This window comes from Cicer arietinum, chromosome 7 (genome assembly GCF_000331145.2).
Source record: "Cicer arietinum cultivar CDC Frontier isolate Library 1 chromosome 7, Cicar.CDCFrontier_v2.0, whole genome shotgun sequence".
NCBI lineage: Eukaryota > Viridiplantae > Streptophyta > Magnoliopsida > Fabales > Fabaceae > Cicer > Cicer arietinum.
The window spans coordinates 57,596,515-57,621,409 of NC_021166.2; the positions used below are offsets into that span (position 1 = coordinate 57,596,515).

Consider the following 24,895-nt stretch of genomic DNA (forward strand, 5'->3'; position numbering starts at 1 on the left):
CTTCCGATGAACTCGTCCTTACAGAAGCATCAATGGATGATCTTTCAGTCTTCAGCACACCAATGTTGGAAAGATTAGGTGTTGATGCCAGACCGCTTGTTTCGTAGCAAGTGTGAGGTTTCATATGGTGATGATCCAATGAATCTGACGAGGAGTAGCCCATTCCCAGTGGGTGGTGAAAATGACGGGGTGGGCGCTCTTTGCTGAGAGGTGGTGTGACGGGGCTGTCCCTCACAGATTCGATCCTTGAACTCTAAAAAAAGAAAAGCAAAGTTTTACCTAAACACCAACTAAATATTCTAAATAAACTACTTATGTAAATAGAGAAGGTAACAATCCACTAAACTGGTGAGATTGTTTGGGAGAGCTTATGATATTGATCATAAGCCGTTTTCAGCTATTTTCATAAGCTTTCCAGGATAGCTTATGAAAATAACTTATAGCTTATATAAAAACAATTTGACTTTATTTTATAGAAGTAACTTAGACATCAGCACTTATATGATAAACGTTTATACTGTAAACATATAACTAAATTGTTTATTTGAACAGAACTACATTGAGTTAGATGGAATTGGAGATGAGTAGTTCATGATAACATGCATTCTGCATGCATTGGTTTTTGGAATAGAAGTTCAATCACAGAATTCTTAACATCAAATTACAAAAAGTGTATTATCACCTCATCTTCAGATCTAGGTGGAGTTGGGAGAGGAACTGCTTGTTGATTGAACCTTTGAACATTGTACAACTCCATAACCTTGTCATAGTTCTCTGCCCACCACCTCTGAGCTTGCCATTTATTAAACATTTCACGGCTGATGCAAATATAAATTAAATAGTTTAATCATCGATGGGATAATAATAAAGAAATTGACATAACACTCAATAATTTCCCTTAGTGAAAAACTATCGATATATATTGACAGCAAAAAGAATAGATATATATTGACAGCAAAAAGAATAAAAGGAAATTCTACTTGGGTCTATCTAAATCGACTTATTTAAGTTTATCTACTTGCATAAGCACTCACGATACTTTTTTATAAAGCTTATAGATACAACTTATGAGATGTCCATGAACTATTTTTAGCTTATTTATATAAGCTTTCCAAGATAGTTTATGAAAACGACTTATAACTTATATAAATTACTTTATTTCATCTTATTGTAAAAATAACTTATACATAAACACTTACACTATAAACGCTTAACTAATTTATTTATCAAAACATGATCATGCTATTGACCAGATGACTGATACTCAAGACAGACAGTAAAAAGCCTAGTTCAAATATTCATGATTAATACCAATTGATAAACACAAGGAAGTTGTACACAGATTTATACATTTGGATCCCCTGATGTTTCTTGGTACTATTTCAAAAGTGAGTCATAGTGTCATTAATTGTTTCAAGATCAAGATCAAGATCAGCTTGGTTGTCTCCAAATTAATTAGGAGACTAGTTATGAAACTAGCTTATTAGAAGTTTAAACTTATATGAAAGATCAGATGAGTTACTATGTAGCATCGACATTTCATATTAAATGTGTGTCTGATACATGTCAGTATCTCACACCGAAACAACACTAACACCAGTGATTACATAAAATCATTTCTATTTTATCAAATTATTATCAATGTCTATGTATTAACTAAGTTATAACAAAAACCCAAAAGGTTACCCAAACAAAAAGGAGTTGTTACTATTAACTAAATTAATGAAATGAAATTATTCAATATCAATAAAGTAGAATTCTATATTCATAAACTATTAATGCTTGAATGAACAGATCCTTTACAGTATAATAATTATTCTTTTTTTTGTTTTCATTTTTAATCAAATTTGCTTGAATTTTTCACAAAATAAGTACTACTCAGGCACAGAACCAAGCCTGGCCTTTTTCTTTGCATAGCTTCCTTTCCTTTCCTTTATTTTCTTTTTTAACTCTTCTTTTTTCTTTTTTCCTTTTTCTTTTGTGAGCTGAGAGGAGGGAAGGCATTTGAACCATCAATCTATGAGATAATTTTTTTTTTTGCTTTTGTCCCACTCAACTACCACAAGTGAAGCATGAGTTACTGACAATAGAATAAATCTATGGTTCTCCAAAGAAGCACACAATACAAACAACATAGATCCTGCCAATCTAGAATCTGTACAGCCTTTGGAAAAGCATGTGATCACACTCTCAAACAATTAAGTGCCAGATCAAATAAGAACAATAAAAAGTTTAAAATCACAAAGGACAAAGCCACACTAGTTAAAAAGCTACTTCCTTTCTTTCTTCTGTGTCATATTAAGTGTCACATTCAAAATATTTACACGTCTCATATCATTTGTTCCTTTAGATTACTAATGGTGCATTAGTTACTTTTGTTCCACTGATATACCCTTATTTTCTATAAAACGACAACACATCTAACTATTCTACTAACTACTACTACCTCCGTCCCTATATATAAGACCCCCTGGATTAAATCACAGGAATTAAGGAAGTTGATTGTAGTATTACATTAGTTGACAATTTGAATTGTTTTACTAGTCTATCCTTGAAGAGGGAGAGTTAGTTTATGGTTTATTATAATATTTATTATAGATTGCAGAAAAAAATGTAACATAATTAACGGTAAGTTAGTAAATAAATAATTAATGCACTTCGAAAATTGAAAAAATGTCTTATAAAAAGAGACAAAGAAAAATCTCAAGAGGATCCTATATTTATGCACGAATGTAGTAGTAATAAGGGTACTTTGGTAAATCAAACACATTTTATCATAGAAATTAGTACACTCGGAGATTTTCTTAATGTGCATAACCTTAAAAGACATTAGTATGAGAAAGAGGGAGAGTAGCTACCTCTACCACATGAAAGAGCATGTGATTTGCAACCACTCCAACAAATCAAAAAACCTTGTGCAATTTACGAAACACAAAAAAAGAAGAGAAGGGTAAGTACCTGAACCGTATCCTCTTCAAATCATTCCCACCTTGAGGCAATGAAACAAAAGTAATAATCACACCAGGCTCAACTTGTGCAACCCATTCCTTGGGTTCATCCTCCTCCTCCATGAACACAACCGACTCGGTGCGTCCACTCACCGATGTCGGCGTTCCTTCTCCACTGGAAATCCCTTTGAGTCTAGCTTCCATTTCCTTCCCCCACATTCTCGGTGTCGAATTCGAGCTCCCTGTTCTTCTGTAGGCCCAGTTGAACCTTGCTGAATCTGACCCCAAATCAGAATCAGCATACTTTTTGTTCTTGTTACCATTTGAAGATCCTGAACATGGCTTGCAATTCTTATAGGCCCCAGAAGCCTTCACTGCCATATCCTTGATCTGATTTAAAAAAAAAAAAGTCACCTCTTTTATCACCAAAATCACCACTTGAGAAAAAACCAAAAAACAAAATCAAGAAAGACAAAAATTGGGTCCTATAATTACATAAAGAGTCACTAAAATTCACTCCAACTACATGAAAAGAACAAAAACATGTACTTTTGCATAACTAACAAATTTCATGTTAACAAAATAATGAAACTTTGATTCTCTAACTTAACATCCAAATATAAATATTACATAATTTGAAGACATTTTTATGCAGAAACAAAAACAGGTGAATGTAATTATGGATTTGGCAATTTACCTGAGCAGTAAGAGCCTTGATGGCTTGTTTGGTGCTAGGTGTTTGAACAGCTTCTTCATCTTGTTGTTTAAGAGATCCATCATTAAGCTGCTTTGAACAAGCTATGCAAGTCAACATTTTCTGATTCAACTCACTTGATTTTCCCCTCCCACTTCTAAATTTCAAAAAGATATAACCAAGTTACAATTTCAAATCAAACGAAAAGCAATTATACCAAAAGCAATCAAACAAATATAAGATCTGGGTCAACTTAATTCATTCCAATACACACAATTTAAGAGGGGGAAAAGGCAAAAACATCATTGAATGGTTTGCTTTGAAGGCACAAATCAACAATGATCCTAAGAAGATTGAGGAATCAAAATCAACAACCCCACAAGAGAGAGATCTATGAGATGAAAATGAATATAAAAATCAAATTTGTACATACCATATAGTTAGAGTGAATTGGACATTTTGTGTGTAAGTGAGTCAGAGGAAACTAAAACATAAGATGAAAGAGACAATAGAACAAACAGAAAGAATGCAAGGAAGTGTATAAGAAAGAAAAGAGTACCCTTTGGTTTGGTTCCTTTTCAGTGTCCCTCCTGAAGGGTCATTGAGATTTGGGGTATGTAGGTGGGTGGCTGTATCTATCTATCTATCTATGTATCTATATACGTGTGAGAGGTACCGAGGTTTGGCGTGGTGGCTTGGTCCCCTATGTGTCCATTCTATGTGTAACTTATTGTGATATAGTTTTGTTCTAATTATATATATATATATATATAGTGACAGAGAGATTTGTGTGTGTAAAGTGTGTGCATGCGCCACCCTATGATCTCTCTCTAATGGCAAATGAAAAAAAAAAAGTGAAAAATGGGAATGTAGCGGCGTGAAGTTTTGTGCTTTGTTTGGCACAACACAAAACAAACAATTCCTGCAAACATAGCAGGCCTCTTTATCATTTGGTAAATGTTTTAATGTTTCCTGGTAAAAATTTGCAATTTTAACATATACACACTAATATTAAATATATAAAAATTTGGAATTTATGTATTAGTATTTTATTTGTTGCCACATAAATTAAAACATCGTATTTGTTAATTTTTTTTTTTGATCGTCTAATTTTTTAGAACAGTAGTTAATATTATTAATAATTTGTATAATATTTAATTGAATTTGGGACATTTTAAACATTTTTTATCTTAATTACTAAATTAACTTTTTGTATAAATTATCTTTTTAACTTTAATTTGATTGAAAATAGATAAAATTTAATTAAGAAAATTTCTACTCAAATTCGAACTTAGTCCACCTTAACTAGAACTCTTTGATTATTTGATTATCTTTACCTTAAATTCATTTTTTCTCTTTAATTCTGATGATCCGCTTTTGTATGCTTAATTAATTGCATGGAGAAATTGTGCATATAATGTTTAAAATTTGAAAACCTCATAATAATGATCTATATCTGTAGTGATTTTGTTTTTAAACCACATCATTTCTTTTCTGTTTTTGACAGCCACATTATTTATTTTCTAAAAACTGTTGAGATCTGAAAGTTATTGCAAATCTTAATTAATTACAGTGGGGTTCATTGTTTAAAAAGGGTTAGTGGGGTAATTACTTGAAAGGGTATAGTTCTCTTGCATTATTACTTGGCTTAAGTATCTGAATTTTTCGGTTGTTGATTAATGAATGTTGTAGTTGGTGGTGCATTTGAGATGGTACAAATATTTCATTTTCTTTTTTTTTTCTTTCCTTTTTTATTTCAACAATTTATTTTTCACTTTTTTTAAATGAAATATACCTGGCTATAAGATTTAATGAGAGGGGGATATTTGGTAGTAACACCATTAAATTATACAAATAATTGAATCGTTGTAAATTTTAATATATATATTTTTTAAATTTGTTATTAAATTATTGACTAACTGATAAATACTGATATCATTAGATTGTAAAACGTATTTTTAATTCAAATCTTAAATTTCATAATTATATGTAAATTTAATATTTATTATATTCTCTACAAATAATAACCAAATGTATCACTTACAAAGTGTGAAAGTATTAAAGGGGAAAAACCATGTACTTCATGCAAAAGAAACGCTAATATTGAATGTTTGTATTGTCACTATTGGGTAGAAACTCTCATCCCCGTTTATCTATTTTGCGAAATTAATTTTTCTTATATAAAATGTGTGTTAAATTTAACTTGTTAATAAGATGTAAGACTAAAATGAAAATAATTATTTTATATTTTTATTGTTTTCACAAATAGAAATAGTTGTTAGATCTGAGAGTCGTATAAAGGGATGATAAATTGAGTTTGGCTAGTCGAGTTACTCCATTTAAATCGTTTATTTTTGCACGGATAATTGAGATTTAATTAGTAATATAAAGAGCCAAATAATTTAAGAGAAATAAATATTATAAATAAAATATTTAATGAGTAATACTATTGAAATACAAAATTTAACACAAAATACAAATATAATATCATAAAAAATATCAAAATATCATGTTTTATTTTGTTTATAAAATATCAAAATATTTTATTTATGGTTCTTTTTATGTCAAATTTTATGTTCTACTTAACATAAAAATGTAAGGTTTTTCAATATTTTTGTATTCCAAACCAAAGAAACCAAGTTGAAATTTTAATCCATTTTTGTTGTTGTTGGTCTTATTGCTAATCCAATTTTAAATTAGACTGTTACTCAAATAAATAAATTAAATTAGACTAATTGGGCCAATCCATCAAATTCAGTTAATTTTGACTTGTCTAGGTAACCTACTACAAATTAATACACTACAAGTTTCACCTTTAAATAATAAAATAAATAAAACAGTACCATTCTAATTGGTAGCGCCAAAATCTAAATGATAGGGTAACGAAGAAAATGTGAGGAAAAATTGGTAATCTAAACCAAATTTAATGTCAATTTAATTTGGTATGTTTTTATTAGACGTTTGTGTAAATTTAGATAAATAATGTACAGAAATTAATGTCATATTTCATAGTATTTTTTTTTCAAATAAATATTGATAAAATCTCTATAGATTCACCTCATTTTATTTCTCTTCTTAGATGTAAAAAAATAAAAATGAAATTATTATTTTTCCTATTTGAGTCCCAAAAGTAGTAAAATCACATTGCATATAATTTTTTAATAATGAATATTTTAGTCTATTTATAAATTTATTCTATTTCTTCATTTTTCTTGTTTATATTGTCTTTGCTCTTTAAATGAATAGTCAAAATTTATCTATTTTTTTTATTTCTTTCTATCACTTTCTACTTTCTGTTATACAATTGCAAATTTTAAAGTGTCGAAACATTAAATGTGATAAGAGTGTCAACTAGATAAAAGAGTGTACATTGAGTAACAAATAAATAAAGAAAAATATCGATTATAACGAGAGATGTATGCAAGAAAGAAAAAATAATATATAAACACTTATAAATTATAATTATTCAATCTTTTATGTATAATCAATCAATTATTTATTGATCCAAACTCTTATTTTTATGTCTTCCTTTTTTTTTCGCGCAAATTATTTGTATATAATAGTACTCCTCGTAAAAATGGAAAAAATACATTTATTATAAGGTCCTAAATGGAAAAAAAAAAAAAAAAAAAAAAAACTTTAGACCCAATTCTGACGATGAATTTTGATTGAATTGAAGTGGAGTAAGAAAATGGAACTAACGTGGCCCATTTGTAGTATGCTAGATTCAAAAAGTGTTGAAATTGCAGCTTAGTTAGAGACATATATAGAGTTTAGGGAATTGTCTCATTATACTATTATTATCTAGCCTTGTAGCCGTTGAATTTAATTTTAATATTTATTTTATTGAAAAAAACAAAACAAAGAGAGTTAGAATTTCCCAAGAGTATTTAATTGAGATCGTAAATGTCTTTTTCAACTTTACTAAAAGTTATAGATCCAAATTTAATTTTGTCGTCTAACATAATCTTATTCGTAGAGGAATGACAATGGCTAAGGTTTGAGTAAGATACTATAGTACTCGTCTCTATACTGCGATTTAAAAAAATATTCATATTTGTGTATGTACTTTTTTTACTATCAACTTTAATACTTGCACTCTTATCCTTTAAGTACTTAAGTGTCTATATCCATATCCGTTATTCACGCTATAACTAAAAAAATCGATAAATAAATAATATTGTTGTGATTAAATTTAAAAATTATCCAAATATCTTAAATTCAATCATAAAATATTATAAATTTAAATATTTTCTAAGTCAAAACATTTCAAATGAGCACTCGTTAAAATATACATTCAAATATCCATAATAATATTTTATGAAATTACAAGTCATACAATATTATTTGAGATCTGTAAAAATAATTGATAGAAAGTTGCAAGTATAATTATAAAATCACGATTAATAAAACATATTTATTAGTTATAATGTCATCATTATTTATATATTCATGATAATTAAAATCTGAAAAAGTTTACAAATGTTTTATCTTTTAATTATAAAAATTGTAGTGGTCCAATGATATTAATAGATGTTAAAACATAAAAGAAAATAATTAATCAAATTAAACACGAAATAAATAAATAAATAATATATTTATATAAGTATGGGTGCAGAGCGGGGTAAGTACTATAATATCCAATCCGCACTTATATCCACTTAATTTTGCGGTAATTATTTGTCCTTGTACTCGTACTCATACTCATTATATAAATTTTTAAACTATCTATTATAAATATTTATACATTGAATCTAATCTAACTGTGATATCAACTTATCGAAGAGATAATAGTCTGATAGAGAAAGAAAAAATCAAAGAGAATGAGAATATGTGTTGAGTGACTGAGAGATAAAGAAGGGCAATGAAATGGTTTGTATGGTTGGATGTATTGACATTGACTAGAGCATGAGTCAAACCACAAGAACTTGCTTCTCTGTCTGCCTCATTTGTTTCACGGTCCAAATATCTTATAATTCAATGCTACCAAAAACTTCCTTTTCTAGGTTTCTTCTCTTATTTTGTTTTGCGATTACAGTTTTTAGTCAATTCTAGATGGCTCATTTTTGGTAACTAGTGTGTTGGGCCATTCAATGGCCACATGAGTAATACTAATAGATATAAAATAATACCAATAATTAATAATATTAATATTTGACTTAATATAATAATAATAATAATAATAATAATAATAATAATAATAATAATAATAATAAATACATATGAGAGTGTAACTTTTTGAGAAAATATTAATTTTATATTAATTTTTTTTTGTATAGATTCATTTTTAGATGAATAATTATATTCAATGAATGTCAAACACTAACATGAATTTTAATTCGAATTCACCACGGAGGAGTCTAGCCGTAAAACCTAACTTTATTGGTTATTAATTTTATATTGGTGATTATTATGTGGTTTATTAAATACTAATTACAACTACTTTTGAGATTGAAGTTGTTTTTCTATTACATTTTTTATGAGCCTAATCCTTTGTTTGGTTAAAAAAAAAACTATTAGATTTTTTATGAGTCTAATCCTTTGTTTGGTTAAAAAAAGAAAGTACGAGGAAAGAAAAACAACAACTTTATTGTTTATATAAAATTAAAATGGCTCACCGTAATTTTGTTAATCACACCACAGATTCAAACAGACACTACATCATTTTTGCAAAAAACGACATTGTGGAGTTACTTTATTTACAACTACTTTTAAACCATTAATTAAGCAAGCAATTAGAGATTCGATTTCTAGCTAATTTTTGTGTTTAAAGAAAATCTGGTTGAAAGAGAAGAATTCACCTCATATGTTCAACGAGTTCTCCGACGAAAATTAGTCAATATTAAATCGATAGATACTTAGTATCAATAGTGTCGGTCCAACACTTATTGAGACCTAAAACAAACTCTAAAATAAAGTATTGAAGAAAAAAATAGAAGTATTTTTAATACTAACAACAATATATTACTATTATTTTATTTAAACTATTCCTTTCTTATTTTTTTAGAAACAATGTATTTTAATTAAGTATGCTAATGGTTGTATCATTTTTTAATTGAGTCTTTTTACTTGTTATAATACTTTATTATTACTATTATTATATCTAAATACATATGAAAATGTAAAAAAATAATAAGAAAGCCTAAAACCCTTGTTTTATTAGATTGGACCTTGGACCGACTCTAATTACTAATAATATGTTTATATAAATAATTAGTTGATTGTTCATCTAATCTCTCCGACGTTTGTTTATTTTTTTTGGCTTTTTACTTGTAAAATACATTATCGAATTTTAGCTTTTGATAATATAATTGAAGGCGTGTATAAATAATCACCTAACAATTAAAGTATATTCGCCTTCAACTTGGAGCAAAAAATGATTTGGATCTTTAAATTTCTTTTGGAAAGTTATGTTCAAGTTAAGGGAGGAATAAAGTGAAAATGTATCCTTTCTTTATAGTGGAAAAGTGTGGAATACTCTTTTTGTTTATTTCCAATTTCAAACGTTACACGGTTAGATATTAGTCTCAACATTTGAAACTTTAAAGGAGAAGGAATTCTTACATCTTAAGGAATCCTAATATATGAAGCTTAATTTGTTTTTCTTTTCATAGTAGTTTGGTTCTTAATTCAGGGATTTAATTAATTGAAGTAAATTGTCAAATTTGTAATCGAAATTGTAAATATTGGTTATTTTATCCTTTGAGACAAAAACGTCTTTAAATTTGTGACGTCAATTAACTTAGTCATTATGTTAAATTTGTTAGCCACACTACATGAGCTAATGTATTAAGTACCAAAATAGCAATCAACATATGCAGTCATGTTTGTGACATGTCATAGGAACAAAATTGAACGACTTTAAAAATTAATTTCATCATTGAAACTTAAAAAAAAATAAAAAATATTCATCATTTAATTTGATCTCTTCGACGTGTTATAATAGTGATTGAATATGTAGAGTGTCAAATATATTTACTTAATGTGTCATCTCATTAATTGTAATGAATTTTTTTAATGGAATAACAAAATTGATTGACATCATAAAAATTCAGAGATTTTATTTCCTATTTATTATGAAACCAAAAAAAAAAAAAAACTATATATTTCATTTTATTAAAGGATGAAAATCACAATACAAATGGTAACCTGATCACACATTTAAAAGAGAATAATAAACATAGATACATATAAAGTGAGAGTATTTACATGAGCTTCCTTATTAGAAAAATCACTTTAGTGTTTTTAAAAATAGTGTTAAATATGTATTATTGTCGCAATAGAATTTTAACATTTTGTTTTTAGTTTATGTATATAACAAAAAAATTAATTTATAGTCCTACAAATTTATCATACAAATAATTTTAGTCTATTTTATTCAGTCAATATATTTTTGAATTATTTTTTTTTGGCATATTTACAACATTATTAAAAGTTATTCTACAAAAAAGAAATTCAAAATTTGATTTTTAGATTCATATTTTTATTACTTTTATTTTGAATTTTTTATATTAAACAAATTTATATTTAATCATCTCTAGTAAAAAAATTATAAATTTTTGTTGATCAATTTTTTATAATATTATAAATATATTTACAAAAAATAATTCAAATATTTAAAAATCAAGAGAGAATTAAATATATTTTGGTTCAACTGAGACTAAAATTGTTTGCAATATAATTCTCTAAGGACTAACATAATTTATTATACAAGGATCTACTCCCCACTGCTCCATTATTTCAAACGAGACTCGATGATTGACTCAAACTAAATAAGGCCTAAATGAACTTCAATGCGAGGTTTTTTATATTTTAATGATAATAATAATATATTTTGCATTTAATTGTCAATATATTTTTATTTAAATTTATCTTTGAACTTTTGAAATATTCAAAATTATTTATTAAATTATTATAACTAATTCCATTAACATTTCTTTTTAAATTTATAATAGAACCAATTCATCTAATATTTGTTTGGACATTGTAGATTTTAGATAGGAGCAATATTGAAAACAATGAAAATCAAATGTTAAGACTAAAGAGACTATATAAATCTAGAAAAAAATAACCTATAGTTTTCAAATAAAATAGACTATTAAATCAAGACCAAAGCAGTAGATTAAACAAGTTTATTTATATATTGAGTGTAATTTATCTTTTGATTTGTAAAACGAGGAGTACTTTCATGCAATTTTAAACTAGTTTTATTTAATTTAATTTATTTTGTTTGAGTTATATTTAATTTTTGTCAGCGCCGAAAATCGAAATAAAAAATTTATAAGTTTATATAGCACATACATGCATGGGGGTTTCCCCTAAAATTGAATGCATAGAAGTGTTATCAATATTTGTTATGATAAAACTATAGTACTTAAATTTGGTTCACGTATAGTATGATGGAAGTGTTAGAGCCATAAAGATGACGGTGGATTAATTCAATAGCCCTTTGCATCTGATGAAAAAGACTTAGGCCCACCTAGTTTCTTAGAGGGGACATTATCATATGAATTATTTCAATTCAATTAATGTATATATTTAATGTTCATCGATCAATTTGTGAATAAGATATACTACATGTTGTCATCATATAATTAAGTGGACCATATGTCACATGCTTTGCTAGGAAAAAAAAAGGACGTGATTGGCTTTTGTACTATGTTTCAAGAATTGAGAGCATTTAGACTTTGGTTTTGGGAGGGTAAAATAATGATGGTACTTTGGGTGCTTCAATCATTCATTATGGCCTCTAAGGACTCCCAATTCATGGGGGCAAAATGGATAGATGAAGTTGACATTAACTTGTTTTAGTAACATCATCTTAACTCCTCAAAACACAAATGAAAGGGACTTTCATTGAGTTTTACTTGTATAGCAAATGCAATGCATGGATCCAAATGGATATAAATATTCACAAATTGTACACAGCTATTAACTATATTAATATGCATCAATTTAAAACAAATGGGCTAATCATGGCTATTTAATTTAAAGAGGTCCATAGACTATACTTTTACAATAGTAAATAAATTATTTTGACTTTTAAATAGATTTAAATCTCATTCTTAAAAAAGTATATTCAAATGGTGAAGGTATATATATATATATATATATATATATATATATATAATAGTTCGGTTGGGATAAAAAAACTATTGTTGAAGGGAAATAAATTGTCTCTAATGAATTTACTTAATAGGATATGTTAAAAAAAAATCTTAAAATCATTAAAAATAAAATCAAGTTTAAATAAGGGAAATAAATTAAATTTTTGTATATTATACTTAGTGAGCTGCATAATTCACAGTATATAAAAAAATATTCACTAGACTCTGCATTTATTAAATGATAATTTACTTTCCATAAATTCCACATTCTTTAGCATTTCCTTCTTTTCTTATATAGTGTACTCCTACTGTGCAGCGCATATGAGGTACTTTTTCTAACAATGTCCATGCCCAAAATTAGAGGTTTTATTTTATTAATAATAAACATTAGAGGTTTTATTTTTCTAATAATAAATATTAATTTTTTACCTAAAAAAAGCTTCATTTGCTTTGGGTTTGGGACAACTATGACGCATAAAATCGTTGCTAAAATAATAGACAATAAATTGACAACAGTTTTCACGCATACTATATTACTTTGCTTGTATGGATATATTTTTTTTTTAATTTTAAACCCCAGTCAATAGAAATTCCATTTTAAGTTTCGAAAATAGACGTCTTTAAGTCATAGTTTACTGACAAATATTGATATTGTTAAGTTAGATGTCTTATCACAGATTCAAATTTGACGTGTTACAGTTGTGTGGGTTAATTATTGTGAAATTTATTATCTCTTTAAAGATCAAAAATAATTTTTTTTTTTTTAAAATAGACAATAATTTTAATCGATCATAGTCACAAATAAACGTAATATATACTATATAGTGAAAATGATTTTTACCGTTGTTAAGAAAAGCTCGTATAAATCCTAAGATATTATAGTAAAAATTGATTACAAAATATAATTACATATGAGTGATAGATAATCAAATCTTTGAAATTAAATAAATACATTAGTTGCTCCATATACAGCTAGTGGAGAATTAGTCCATAAATTATATAACTATTTATTAACAACAACTAATTAACTAATTGACTTTCAAGGGAGTTTTAACTAACTCTTAATGAAGCTGCTCTTCCAAGATCAAAGATAATATTTGAATTTTGTGGAGGTGTTGTAGATACATCAATTGATGCTTTCCAACGATGACACTTTGGTAGCCATAAAACATTTGAATTGTGACTTTTGTGTGAAACTAGCCCCTTAATGTAACCAAACTATTTTTTGTTTTTAAAATCTATTTTGTGAAGGTTTGAATATGTGATATACTACAAAATATCCATTAAATTTGTCGGTTGAATCATATCATAGGAATAGTAAAAATGATTGCAAAGTAACTTATCATCATGAACACAAAAACTTTATAAAGGTAAAATCACTTTATTCTGTTTTATTTCAAGAAATACCTTTGATTTTTATTTTTATTTTTATTTTTTCAGGTGCTTCTTCATTTCCCCCTACTTTCTAAATCATACTTTTATGGTTTGTACAAAAATGATAAAGTATATGAATTGAGACATGATGAACTTGATGATACCTAATCAAACCCAAATCATAACAATCCCCTTTGGTAGACTATTTTAGGAATATATTTTTGGGCCTTATTTCATAGGGCCCTTCCACCTTTGCAGCCTATGAGTTTGTCTTGCAAAAATTGATCCATTAACATGCATTCAAGTCTTGAAAGAAAGAAAAAACGGCATGTATTATTATTTTTTTGTTTGGTACAAAAAAAATACATGTATTATAGTTAGGGCTGTTCATGGTTGGTTTTTTTAAAAAACCAAACCATATTCATTTTAAAACTAATATATGGATTTAAATTTATAACCAAATCCATTATTTGGTTTAAAACCAATTGTAAAATTGGTTATGGTTAAATAACCGGTTTATAATTAAGCAACCGGTTTTGAAAATTTTAATTTTAAAATCGATTTTTTTTCAAAATCGGTTAAAATTTGATTATTTTTTAAAAAAATATTTATTCATAGTTTAAAAATCGGTTATTTAAAAAAATCGATTTTTTCGATAAATTTTTTAAAAAAAATTCTCACCAAATTTTTCGAAAAAAAATTCGATTTAAAATTTTTTGAGAAAAAAAAGTTTTTTTTATTTATTTTTTCTGATATTTTTTCGAAAAAAAATTTTCAAATTTTTTTCAAGACATAAAATCTCAAAATTAACAAAATATTGGTAGTGGATAAAAACCGGTTAAAAACCAAATCCAAATATAAAACATAAGTGGTTATCTAACCGGTTTTAAATAAACCGAATTATAACTATATGATTTTAACCGGATATTTAAAATGAATTTGGATCCGATTTTGAATTTGGGCCTCATAACCGGATTTTTTTGCACAACCCTACCTAACTATAGTCATGGGTAGTGATATTAATAACAATTGAATTCTTCTTTTCAACCTACCCTGCCTACTAATAAATCATAATTAATTGTAAAGAAAGAATATTAGTCTATCTATACATTTATACATAATAATAAACCAAAATTTATTTTATGGTAAGTTTGACATTGGTCACTTAAGTAGAGTATTTATCTATTATAATGTTTCTATTACTTTATTTATTTTTTTTTTATGGTGAAATATATATTTTAAATTTTTAAAGCAATATATGTGGAGATTCAGTACATAATTTTACCACTTTTATTTTCCAAACCAATTATATAGATATCCTAACAATGAATTCTAGATAGATAAGAGTAATTGAGATTTTCTTTTTATTTTTTGGAAAAAGATAAGAGTAATTGAGTTATTTCTATTTTCGTGCTACAGTCATTTTGCCAATTCCCTATAATTAAATAATCGCGCCACCGGTACCTTGGAAATAATAGTTTGAAGGAATAAAAAAGAAGCAACTTACTTTAGTGGATATAATTTTTGGATTACAATGCTTTTTATAATATTATTTTATTGTTTCAGTGTCATTTTATATTATATAGGTGTTTGATTAAAAATACTATTATGGAATTATTGATTGTGGTATAAATTAGTGGCCAATATTTCTTTATTTCTTGTGTGTTAATTTCTTTTGCTATTTAGTTTTTTTGTTGTTGTTTATTTCAATTATTTGTTGAAACAAGATGCATGAGGGTGGTGATTTGCAATAACAAAGTGTTTCAAAGATGCAATTTTCTCACATTAGATCATCAATATTACTTTTCACTTCCTATTTTATTTTCTATTTTTAGTTTTTTAATGTAGTTTGAATTAAATTTTGTTTTGTTGTGGCAGTATGAAAATGAGTTTTGAAATGACTAAATTGAAGTATTCAAATTTAAGTTGGTTAGTACTTTTAGAGTCATATCATTAGGTAATGATATGTCAATATATATGTGATGCATTTTATTTTGCATTTGACTTTATATTATTTTTGTTTTCATTCTTATGTTGCTTTAAATTTTTTGAATAATTACTTTTGTTTTCCACCTTCTTTAATTATTTTCTTTTGGTATTTTGCTACATTGATTTTATTTTTTCTTGATAAATTTGTGTTTTTTAGTTCTATGTGCTAAAAAAAGATTAAGTGTTTGCTAATTTGATCTTAAATTTCAACATTCTGTTTAAATAACTAAATTTATTGATATAAAATTTATTTATTTTGTCTATATTATATGAAATCCCATAAATTTATTTTGATTTATGTTATTTCTAGAACAATAAACAAATTTATTCAACTATCTGATGTAAAATGTAATCGAAAAAAATATAAGGTAGATGCATTGTTTTGGTCATTTGAACATACAACCTTTGAATTTCTTTCTAACTATTTAATGTGTAATGTTGTTGTTATGTTTATCTTAATGACAGAAGGACAATAATTTAATAAGCTGCAAAAGAGGAATAGTAGTGCACGAGGTTGTTGATTAATGGGCAACATGACTAAATAATAGGAAATAAGTTTCAAAATAAAAAAGTAATTAGATGGAATTAATTATTTTTTAAATAATAAAAAATTCCAACAAAATTAGGTATCTTTCTTAATACAATTACATAAATTAATATCTCAAACTTTATGAAACTTAAATAAATGTTAAATGTCTAAACTTATATTCTAATTTGAAAGTTGTGTTGTCAAGATTCTATCTATTCTTATTAATAAGTATTTATAAACAAAAATGAATTAATAAATTGATACACTTAGAACAAATAGATAAACTTTTAGTAATTCATTTTTCTTTATAAATAAAAACATCGTTCGATTCTTATTTATAAATAAAAATAGATAAATTAATATATTAAATCTGAATTTTGAATTAATTACATCATATTTTTCTTACTTTTATTTATAAATAAGAACGCAGCAAGCATCACACACATGAATTATGTTATGTAAATCACGTTTTATCAAGCTTTTTTGGTCCTACAGACACTACTACCAATTAAAATGCATTTGCAATGGAGAAGAGGAGGAATATTATAGAAAAATAAAATAACATGGCCCACTAATTATACAAATAATAGCATAAATAAATAACCACATAAATTAAGCCACGTCATCAAAATTGGTCATATATTATAACCCTGTCTGTGTCTCAGACTCACCAACCCATCAAATCAATTATCACAGGCTGCACAACCAATCCTCTCCAAAGTTCCATATCTACCACCATTTTGTTTCCCTAGAAAAATATATATTAATATAAAATACTTATATTATTAAATAAGATCTCCTTCGTTACAACATTGTTTAATAATTTTACTTTTCTTGATAATTAGTTAATATTTTTATAATCTGTTTACTTGTTACAATTACAGAAAAAATACAACTAATAAATGATAAGTTAGTAAATAAATAATTAATAAAGTTAAAAATTATAAAAATAAACAAAAAAGGTATCAGATGATGATATATTTAGTGATAGAGATATCAATGATAAAAATAAAATTCACTTTCATTGATTATTAAGTTGATGGTGTTTTTAAAGGTCTACTTATAATTGTATTTAACTCAAGTCTAATTAGTTTCAAATTTATTTATTTGCTAGGCTTTATTGAGAAACTAAAGATTAAAATTTAAATTATGTTAATGTTAGTCAATGGTTTCTAAACTTTAAGATTTGTTTATATTTAAATAGCTATCGAAATAAATTTTTATTTTTGTAAACAAAAAATTCAGTCGCAGTGGAATGTTAATGAATTTTATAAAAAAAATTAAAATTATGATACGTATATCTAAAAAAAATAACTTTTGTAATCTACAAATAAATTGTGTACACTATAATTTTTCTTGATATAAAATACATATATATATATATATGTATATATATATATATGTATATATATATATATATGTATATATATATATATGTATATGACAACTCAAAAGAAACAATGAAATAACATAGGAGTACTTAAAAGAGAGATCAAACTTTTTCCCATATTTGTTTTTATACTAAAAAAAGAGAGAAAAATTATAAAATTCAAATCGTTTATATTTTTGTGGGATATATTAAATTCAATCCTAAATAATTTGGGTCAAGTTACTCTGGTCTTCAGCAGAAACATAACCCTTTTTTTTCACTAACCCAATTCGATTCTAATTCACAATATCTTCATTTCCGCTTAAATTCTCAATCTTTTACTCAAATAACATATCCCCATCAAATTCTACGCAACAAAAACCCAACAAAATTCCAACCCCAAAACAATTAACAAACAAAAAAAAAAACCGAAAAAAAAAAGTGATTTTTTTTCCTAAAGAGAATCTGGGTTTGATTGTTTGAAGCGTTTTAAGGAACATGTCTTTGATCCGAAGAAGAAAAGGGCCGGAAACAGAAAAGGGTCAGAGTGATAATTCAGAACAAAAAATTCAAAGAAAAGAAGGAGAAGAAGAAGATGATGATAGTGATAAGAACAAAAAGAATAAGAAGAATAAGAATAAGAATGGTGTTGATGTTTTGTTGAAGAAGAGTAAGTGGTCTTGTGTTGATAGTTGTTGTTGGTTTGTTGGTTGCATTTGCACTTTGTGGTGGTTTTTGTTGTTTATGTACAATGTTATGCCTGCTTCATTTCCTCAGTATGTGACTGAGGCTATAACTGGTCCTATGCCTGATCCACCTGGCCTTAAACTTAAAAAAGAAGGGCTTACTGCGAAGCATCCGGTGGTTTTTGTTCCGGGGATTGTTACTGGTGGACTTGAACTATGGGAGGGTCATCAGTGTGCTGAAGGGTTGTTTAGGAAGAGGTTGTGGGGTGGTACTTTTGGAGAAGTTTACAAAAGGTAATAAATATTTGTGTTAATAGCTTTGTTTGGTTGTGTTGCTTTTTGTTTATCATGATTTGATGACGTTGATGCTGTTTTTTTCTATCTTGTTTGGTTTGTGGATGATGCTTGGGATTTGCTATGTTTTGTGGTTTTTGGTATTGGTTTGTTTGTGAGTGTATTGTGTTTTTGAATTGATTGACTATGATGAAGATGGTGATTGGTGATAGTAGATTAAAATTAGTTGAAATTTTAACATATGGGAATAGGTTGGATAAACAACTTAATTAAGTGCTTACGGTATAGGCGTTTATGATATAAAAACTTTTGTATAAGCTATTTCTATAACAAAAGATAAATAAAGTTAAACTGTTTTTATATAAGTTATAAGCTGTTTTCATAAGCTATTCTAGAGAGCTTAAGGAATTAAGCTGAAAATCACTTATATATATGTCATTAAGTTGTTTCTATAAGCTCTCTCAAACAACCTTACAAATGCTTATGTCAATAAATAAGCTCAAGTAAGCCAATCCAAACAGGCCCTCAACGATATTTGGTGAGTAAACTATTCAGTAAACTTGTCAATTTAATGCTAGGTTGTTGGATTTGTTAAAATTTATCAGTTATTGGTGGAGACATTGGAAAGATGATTTGGAAGGGAACTTCTCTTTTATGGTATTGTTTGCTTGAACTTCTCATTGGAGACTTGGAGTTGTTTCAGTTATTTTTATTGTTTTTGGAATTAACCTGTCATCAGAAAGCTTTAATCTTGTCGGTGTCAAAAGTTTTTACTCCATCAATCTATCATAGTCGTCATATCATTAAAAACGTTAGACTTTCACCAGAAATACTTCTAAAGTCACACACATGATTGATTGTGATTTGCTAATAGTGTAAAACTTTTTACACTGCAGTTAAACTTATCAACATTTGTCTTGTGTAGTGTTAGATCACTATTTTCCTCTAAACCTTTGATTCTGATCTTCATTTACGAAGATAAATATTCAATTACATAAATTCAAAGTTCAACTTGGACCTGTTTAATGTGGTAAGTGCTGATTGTGAGTGCTTGATTGATTGGAAGAATTCACGTCGCTTTTCCATGATCCTTTGTGAGTGGAAGGACTGTTCAGCATGAAAGTACATGGAAAAATTTTTATTGACATTAATTTCATTCCCTTTGTAAGACAAATAGTATCTGTATTACACATTGATTGAAGGTTTTCCAAGCAGAAATGATAATCCTAACTCATGGTCTAGATAGGGCGCATAACATAGCTCACTATCACTAGTTTTATATATGAAATGTTTGTACTCCGTAGGGAGTGTAGGCACTGGCGAATTGTTTGAGATGCTACTTCATGCTTACTCATAACTGTTCTTTTTAATTTTTAACTTGCAATCTTTGCCTATGTCTTTGATTCTTGTGATTGAGTTCCTATTTTTTGTGCGACGATCTTTTGCAGACCGTCATGCTGGGTGGAGCACATGTCGCTCGACAATGAAACAGGATTGGATCCGCCCAACATAAGAGTTAGGCCCGTCTCTGGACTTGTAGCTGCTGACTACTTTGCAGCAGGATACTTTGTGTGGGCCGTCCTTATTGCTAACTTGGCACGCATTGGTTACGAAGAAAAAACTATGTATATGGCTTCATATGATTGGAGAATATCGTTTCAGAACACCGAGGTATTATTCTTTTAATTGATTTTGCATGGAGTTTTTAAGCCTAACACAAATAAGTACATTGATTATGCACACTTGCAAGAAGAGGAGGAAAAAAAAGGATGTACACATGTTCTGAATGTTAAAACATTTGCTGAATGTTTTTCATTTCATTAATATAATTAATAAATGAATTGATCAGGTGCGAGATCAAACACTAAGTCGGATAAAAAGCAACATAGAACTTATGGTTGCAACTAATGGTGGAAATAAGGCGGTTATTATTCCACATTCGATGGGGGTTTTGTATTTTCTTCATTTCATGAAATGGGTTGAAGCACCAGCTCCAATGGGGGGCGGAGGAGGACCGGATTGGTGTTCCAAATATATTAAGGCTATTGTAAACATTGGTGGACCATTTTTAGGTGTTCCAAAGGCTATAGCGGGACTTTTCTCAGCTGAAGCCAGAGATATTGCTGTTGCTAGGTAAATCTTCTCTATGGCAAGGCTAGCCACTAGGTTTGACAATGAATTTAATGTGTCTATTTTGTATCAATGTTACTAAAATATCCTTGTGTCCAACTCTGATTTTTCCTCTCTCAACCAAATTATTACTATCAATAAGAGGTATATTTGAAAAAAAATGTATCTAGTAATTTTAAATGATACTTATATTTAGGACAATTTTTTTTCTTCCAAAAAGTTGCTTATAATCAGGTAATTGTATGAACTATCTATTCTCTTCAATTGTTTAAATCAGTTATACTTTACAAACACCTTTAAGATCTCTCTTTTCCTCTCTTTAAAATTTCTTCTTTGAATTACATATTTTGGATAGTAAGCAACCATGTGACCATTTTCTGTATTTCCGATTACTGATCTGAATTGGAAAAGCAAATTCTGATTGCATTTGGCATTCATGCTACACTTTTTTTTGGGTGCTCAGCCAGCTATTCAGTATCTCAAATTGAATTTGGTTTTTTCTTGTTAATGTCACAAGGGCAATTGCACCAGGTTTTATAGATAACGACATGTTTCGCATTCAAACGTTGCAACATGTTATGAGGATGACGCGCTCTTGGGACTCAACAATGTCAATGATACCAAAAGGAGGGGACACCATATGGGGTGGTCTTGATTGGTCACCAGAGGCGGGCAATAGCCTTAACACGACAAAGCAAAGCAGTGACAATACGCAGTTAACAGGACAAGAGAAAAATAAAACAAATGTTGTTAACTATGGAAGAATTATATCATTTGGCAAAGCTATCGCAGAGGCAGATCCCTCAAATATTGAGATGGACGACTTTCGGGTGAGCATATTAACCTTGAAACTTGAATTTGATGTATCTTATTCAATTTTCTTAGGTCCTGGTTGGATAAACAGATTAATTATGCAGTTATAGTATAAGTGCTTCTTGTTTAAACTATTGCTAAATAAAAAATAAAATAAAGTCAAACTGTTTTCATATAAGTTATTAGCTTTTTCATAAGTCCTCGTGGAGAGCTTATGAATATAAGCTAAAAGCTCTCCCAAACAGTGGCACAAGTGTTTATGGCTTTATGCCAGCAGATAAACTCAAATAAGTCATTTCAAATTGTGTATGTTGTTTGTAGTTAATACCAAGTTTCTTGTTAACAGGGTGCAATCAAGGGTCCCAATGTTGCAAATACTTCTTGTCGCGATGTGTGGACTGAATACCATGACATGGGAGTTGAGGGAGTAAGAGCAGTTGCAGAACATAAAGTTTACACAGCTAGTGCAATCATAGACCTGCTTCAATTTGTTGCTCCAAAAATGATGGCGCGTGGTAGTGCTCATTTCTCTTATGGAATTGCTGATAATTTAGATGATCCTAAATATGAACACTACAAATATTGGTCAAACCCCTTGGAAACAAAGTGAGTTTTTTCTTCTGTAATTTTTTCTTATTTATCAGTTTATTGGATCAGTTATTCTTGTTATACATATCTGAATGCATGCTTTGGTGGTGCTGCTCCAAAAGATAGCTCTTTAAATGTAACGTGTTCATGATGTATATCGGTCATATTTGCAAGCTCAAGTATTGGTTGACAGTGTCTTATAGTGTGTTTGGATTGGCATTGAAGAAGGCGATATGCCCGTTTAGTCCGCCACATCAGTTACGTTAAAGTTAAATGTGCTTTGGAATGTATGCCAACTTTACACCAAACACAGTATTTCATACACCTTCTGTAAATATTTTCTATTTTCTTTTTCTAAACTGTCTTAATTTTACTTGCTAATAAGGAAATAAGAGACTCTTGAAGTGAATAATTGTTTGCATTTTCGGAAACAATGAAAATGCCAAAATAATTCTTTTCATAAATACATCATCCCTAACTAGCATTTCATGTTCTTGTCATTCAAGTATCTCTCTTCATTTTATTAGCAAGTAAAATGAACACATATCTTAAAAAATGAATACAAAAAATGTTTTTGACAAAGTAAACAAACTCAACTCTTAATATGTTCCAAATAAAATAATCCATTATGAATTTGTGAATATGGACAAAGAAAATTTAGGTATTTGTTATAGTTGAATCCTTCAGATTGATCATCTTTCTAAGTAAAATGTATTACTTTCATTTGGTTTCTTATTATGGTTATCTTTTCAATTTATTGATGCCTTTTACAATTCTAAAATATCTACAGATTACCAAATGCTCCTGATATGGAAATCTTTTCTCTATATGGAGTTGGCCTACCAACCGAAAGAGCTTATATTTACAAGTTATCTCCCTTTGCTGAGTGTTACATTCCTTTCGAAATTGATCCAACAGCAGATGGTGGCGACGAAGTTAGTTGTCTAAAAGACGGTGTCTACACTGTTGATGGTGACGAGACTGTTCCGGTTCTAAGTTCAGGCTTCATGTGTGCGAAAGCTTGGCGTGGAAAAACAAGATTCAACCCTTCAGGGATTCGAACTTATGTTCGAGAATACGATCACTCTCCTCCGGCCAACTTGCTAGAAGGAAGAGGAACACAAAGTGGTGCTCATGTCGATATTATGGGAAACTTTGCGTTGATTGAAGATGTTATGAGGGTTGCAGCCGGCGCGAAAGGGGAAGAGTTGGGAGGTGATAGGGTTTATTCTGATATCTTTAAATGGTCTGATAGAATCAAGTTACCTTTGTGAAATTGTTAGTGAAGCATAATCCATAATGCAACAAAGACCAGATTATTGTCACATACATTTTTTTGCAGTATAAGATGCATTCAGAATTTCTGGTTCTGCTTATCAAATTCAGATTCCATGGAGTGGTGAAAGAGGAAACAAGGACACTTCAAATGTACGAAAATTGTGATTGACTTACATATTTGTGTCAGATACTTAATGGTCATGGATACTTCTAATTGTATTCTACAACATTTTTTGCTTTAATGTTTTGAAATTTTGTAGCAATAAACTTGCAATATCACACTAATTAGATGTTAGATATGTGATATAGTTTTACTATGTCTATTGACTCATTCTATGTTTTAAAATATTGATTTTATTTTTTGTTTTATAAGATAGGCTAATTTTGTGTGTAGTTGTGTGCATGTCTTATAATTCTTATTTATTAAGTTAATAGTTATTTTGGTTTCTTAAGGTGTGTGAGTTGTCGTCTATATAGTTTATGAATGTACCAAAATTACCAAGACATACTTGTGTGTCTTTTTTGTTAGTAATTTATATTATGGTTTAAAATGACCAAATTAACTAAGAAAAAATATGTTTGACTATCAAAATGACTAATAAAAGAAATATATATATAATTTGATTATCTCGTTGCTTTGGAATGGAACACGGAAAAAAGTCAAACCAGTTTAATTAGTTTGGGTTACTTTTTTAAATTTGTTGCATCATTTGACTTGATTTTTATATCTCTAGATAAAATTTATAACCTACACAGTTAAAATTTAGGTCGGAGTATTTTTAATAAATTTATCATATAAATCATGTATTTGAAGAAATTTTTTTTAAAAGATATTAAGGGTTTATTTGGTTCAAGGAATGAGAAGGAATGAATTTTAATGGAGGGGTGGGGAGGGGAGATGAGGTAAGGAAAAAAAAGGACAAGTTTGGTTCATAAGAGGAGAGGGGTGGGTAGGGATTGATGATGTGGCAAGGATTGAAAGTAGGGGTGGGCAAAGTTCAGTTCTGCACTAGAACCATTTGAAAATTGAACCGAACTGTTTTTCAGTTTGGAAAAACCGACCTGAACCGGTTTTCAGTTCAAAGAACTGAACCGA

At 28.2% G+C, this 24,895-nt stretch overlaps 2 protein-coding genes across 2 annotated transcripts in view; one reads left to right on the plus strand and one right to left on the minus strand.

Annotated features, from left to right (window-relative positions):
• LOC101498126 (protein Brevis radix-like 2) overlaps window positions 1-4,040 on the minus strand; it is a 4,810-nt gene extending 770 nt beyond the window's left edge. Inside the window, exons 1-5 of the mRNA XM_073363824.1 lie at window positions 3,917-4,040; window positions 3,646-3,799; window positions 2,959-3,338; window positions 683-818; window positions 2-253 (exon numbers count right to left, since the gene is read on the minus strand). Coding sequence (XP_073219925.1) covers window positions 2-253; window positions 683-818; window positions 2,959-3,338; window positions 3,646-3,799; window positions 3,917-3,948 — 954 coding nt within the window. The 5' untranslated portion in view covers window positions 3,949-4,040. The remainder of the gene's footprint in view (window position 1; window positions 254-682; window positions 819-2,958; window positions 3,339-3,645; window positions 3,800-3,916) is intronic.
• Window positions 4,041-18,184: 14,144 nt separating this feature from the next.
• On the plus strand, window positions 18,185-24,192 carry LOC101497807 (phospholipid:diacylglycerol acyltransferase 1-like). The gene is made up of 6 exons (XM_004510377.4): window positions 18,185-18,990; window positions 20,439-20,661; window positions 20,840-21,123; window positions 21,638-21,950; window positions 22,280-22,539; window positions 23,312-24,192. Exons 1-6 carry the CDS (start codon window positions 18,509-18,511, stop codon window positions 23,793-23,795), a joined length of 2,046 nt encoding a protein of 681 aa, XP_004510434.1. The 5' UTR covers window positions 18,185-18,508; the 3' UTR covers window positions 23,796-24,192.
• Window positions 24,193-24,895: the final 703 nt, after the last annotated feature.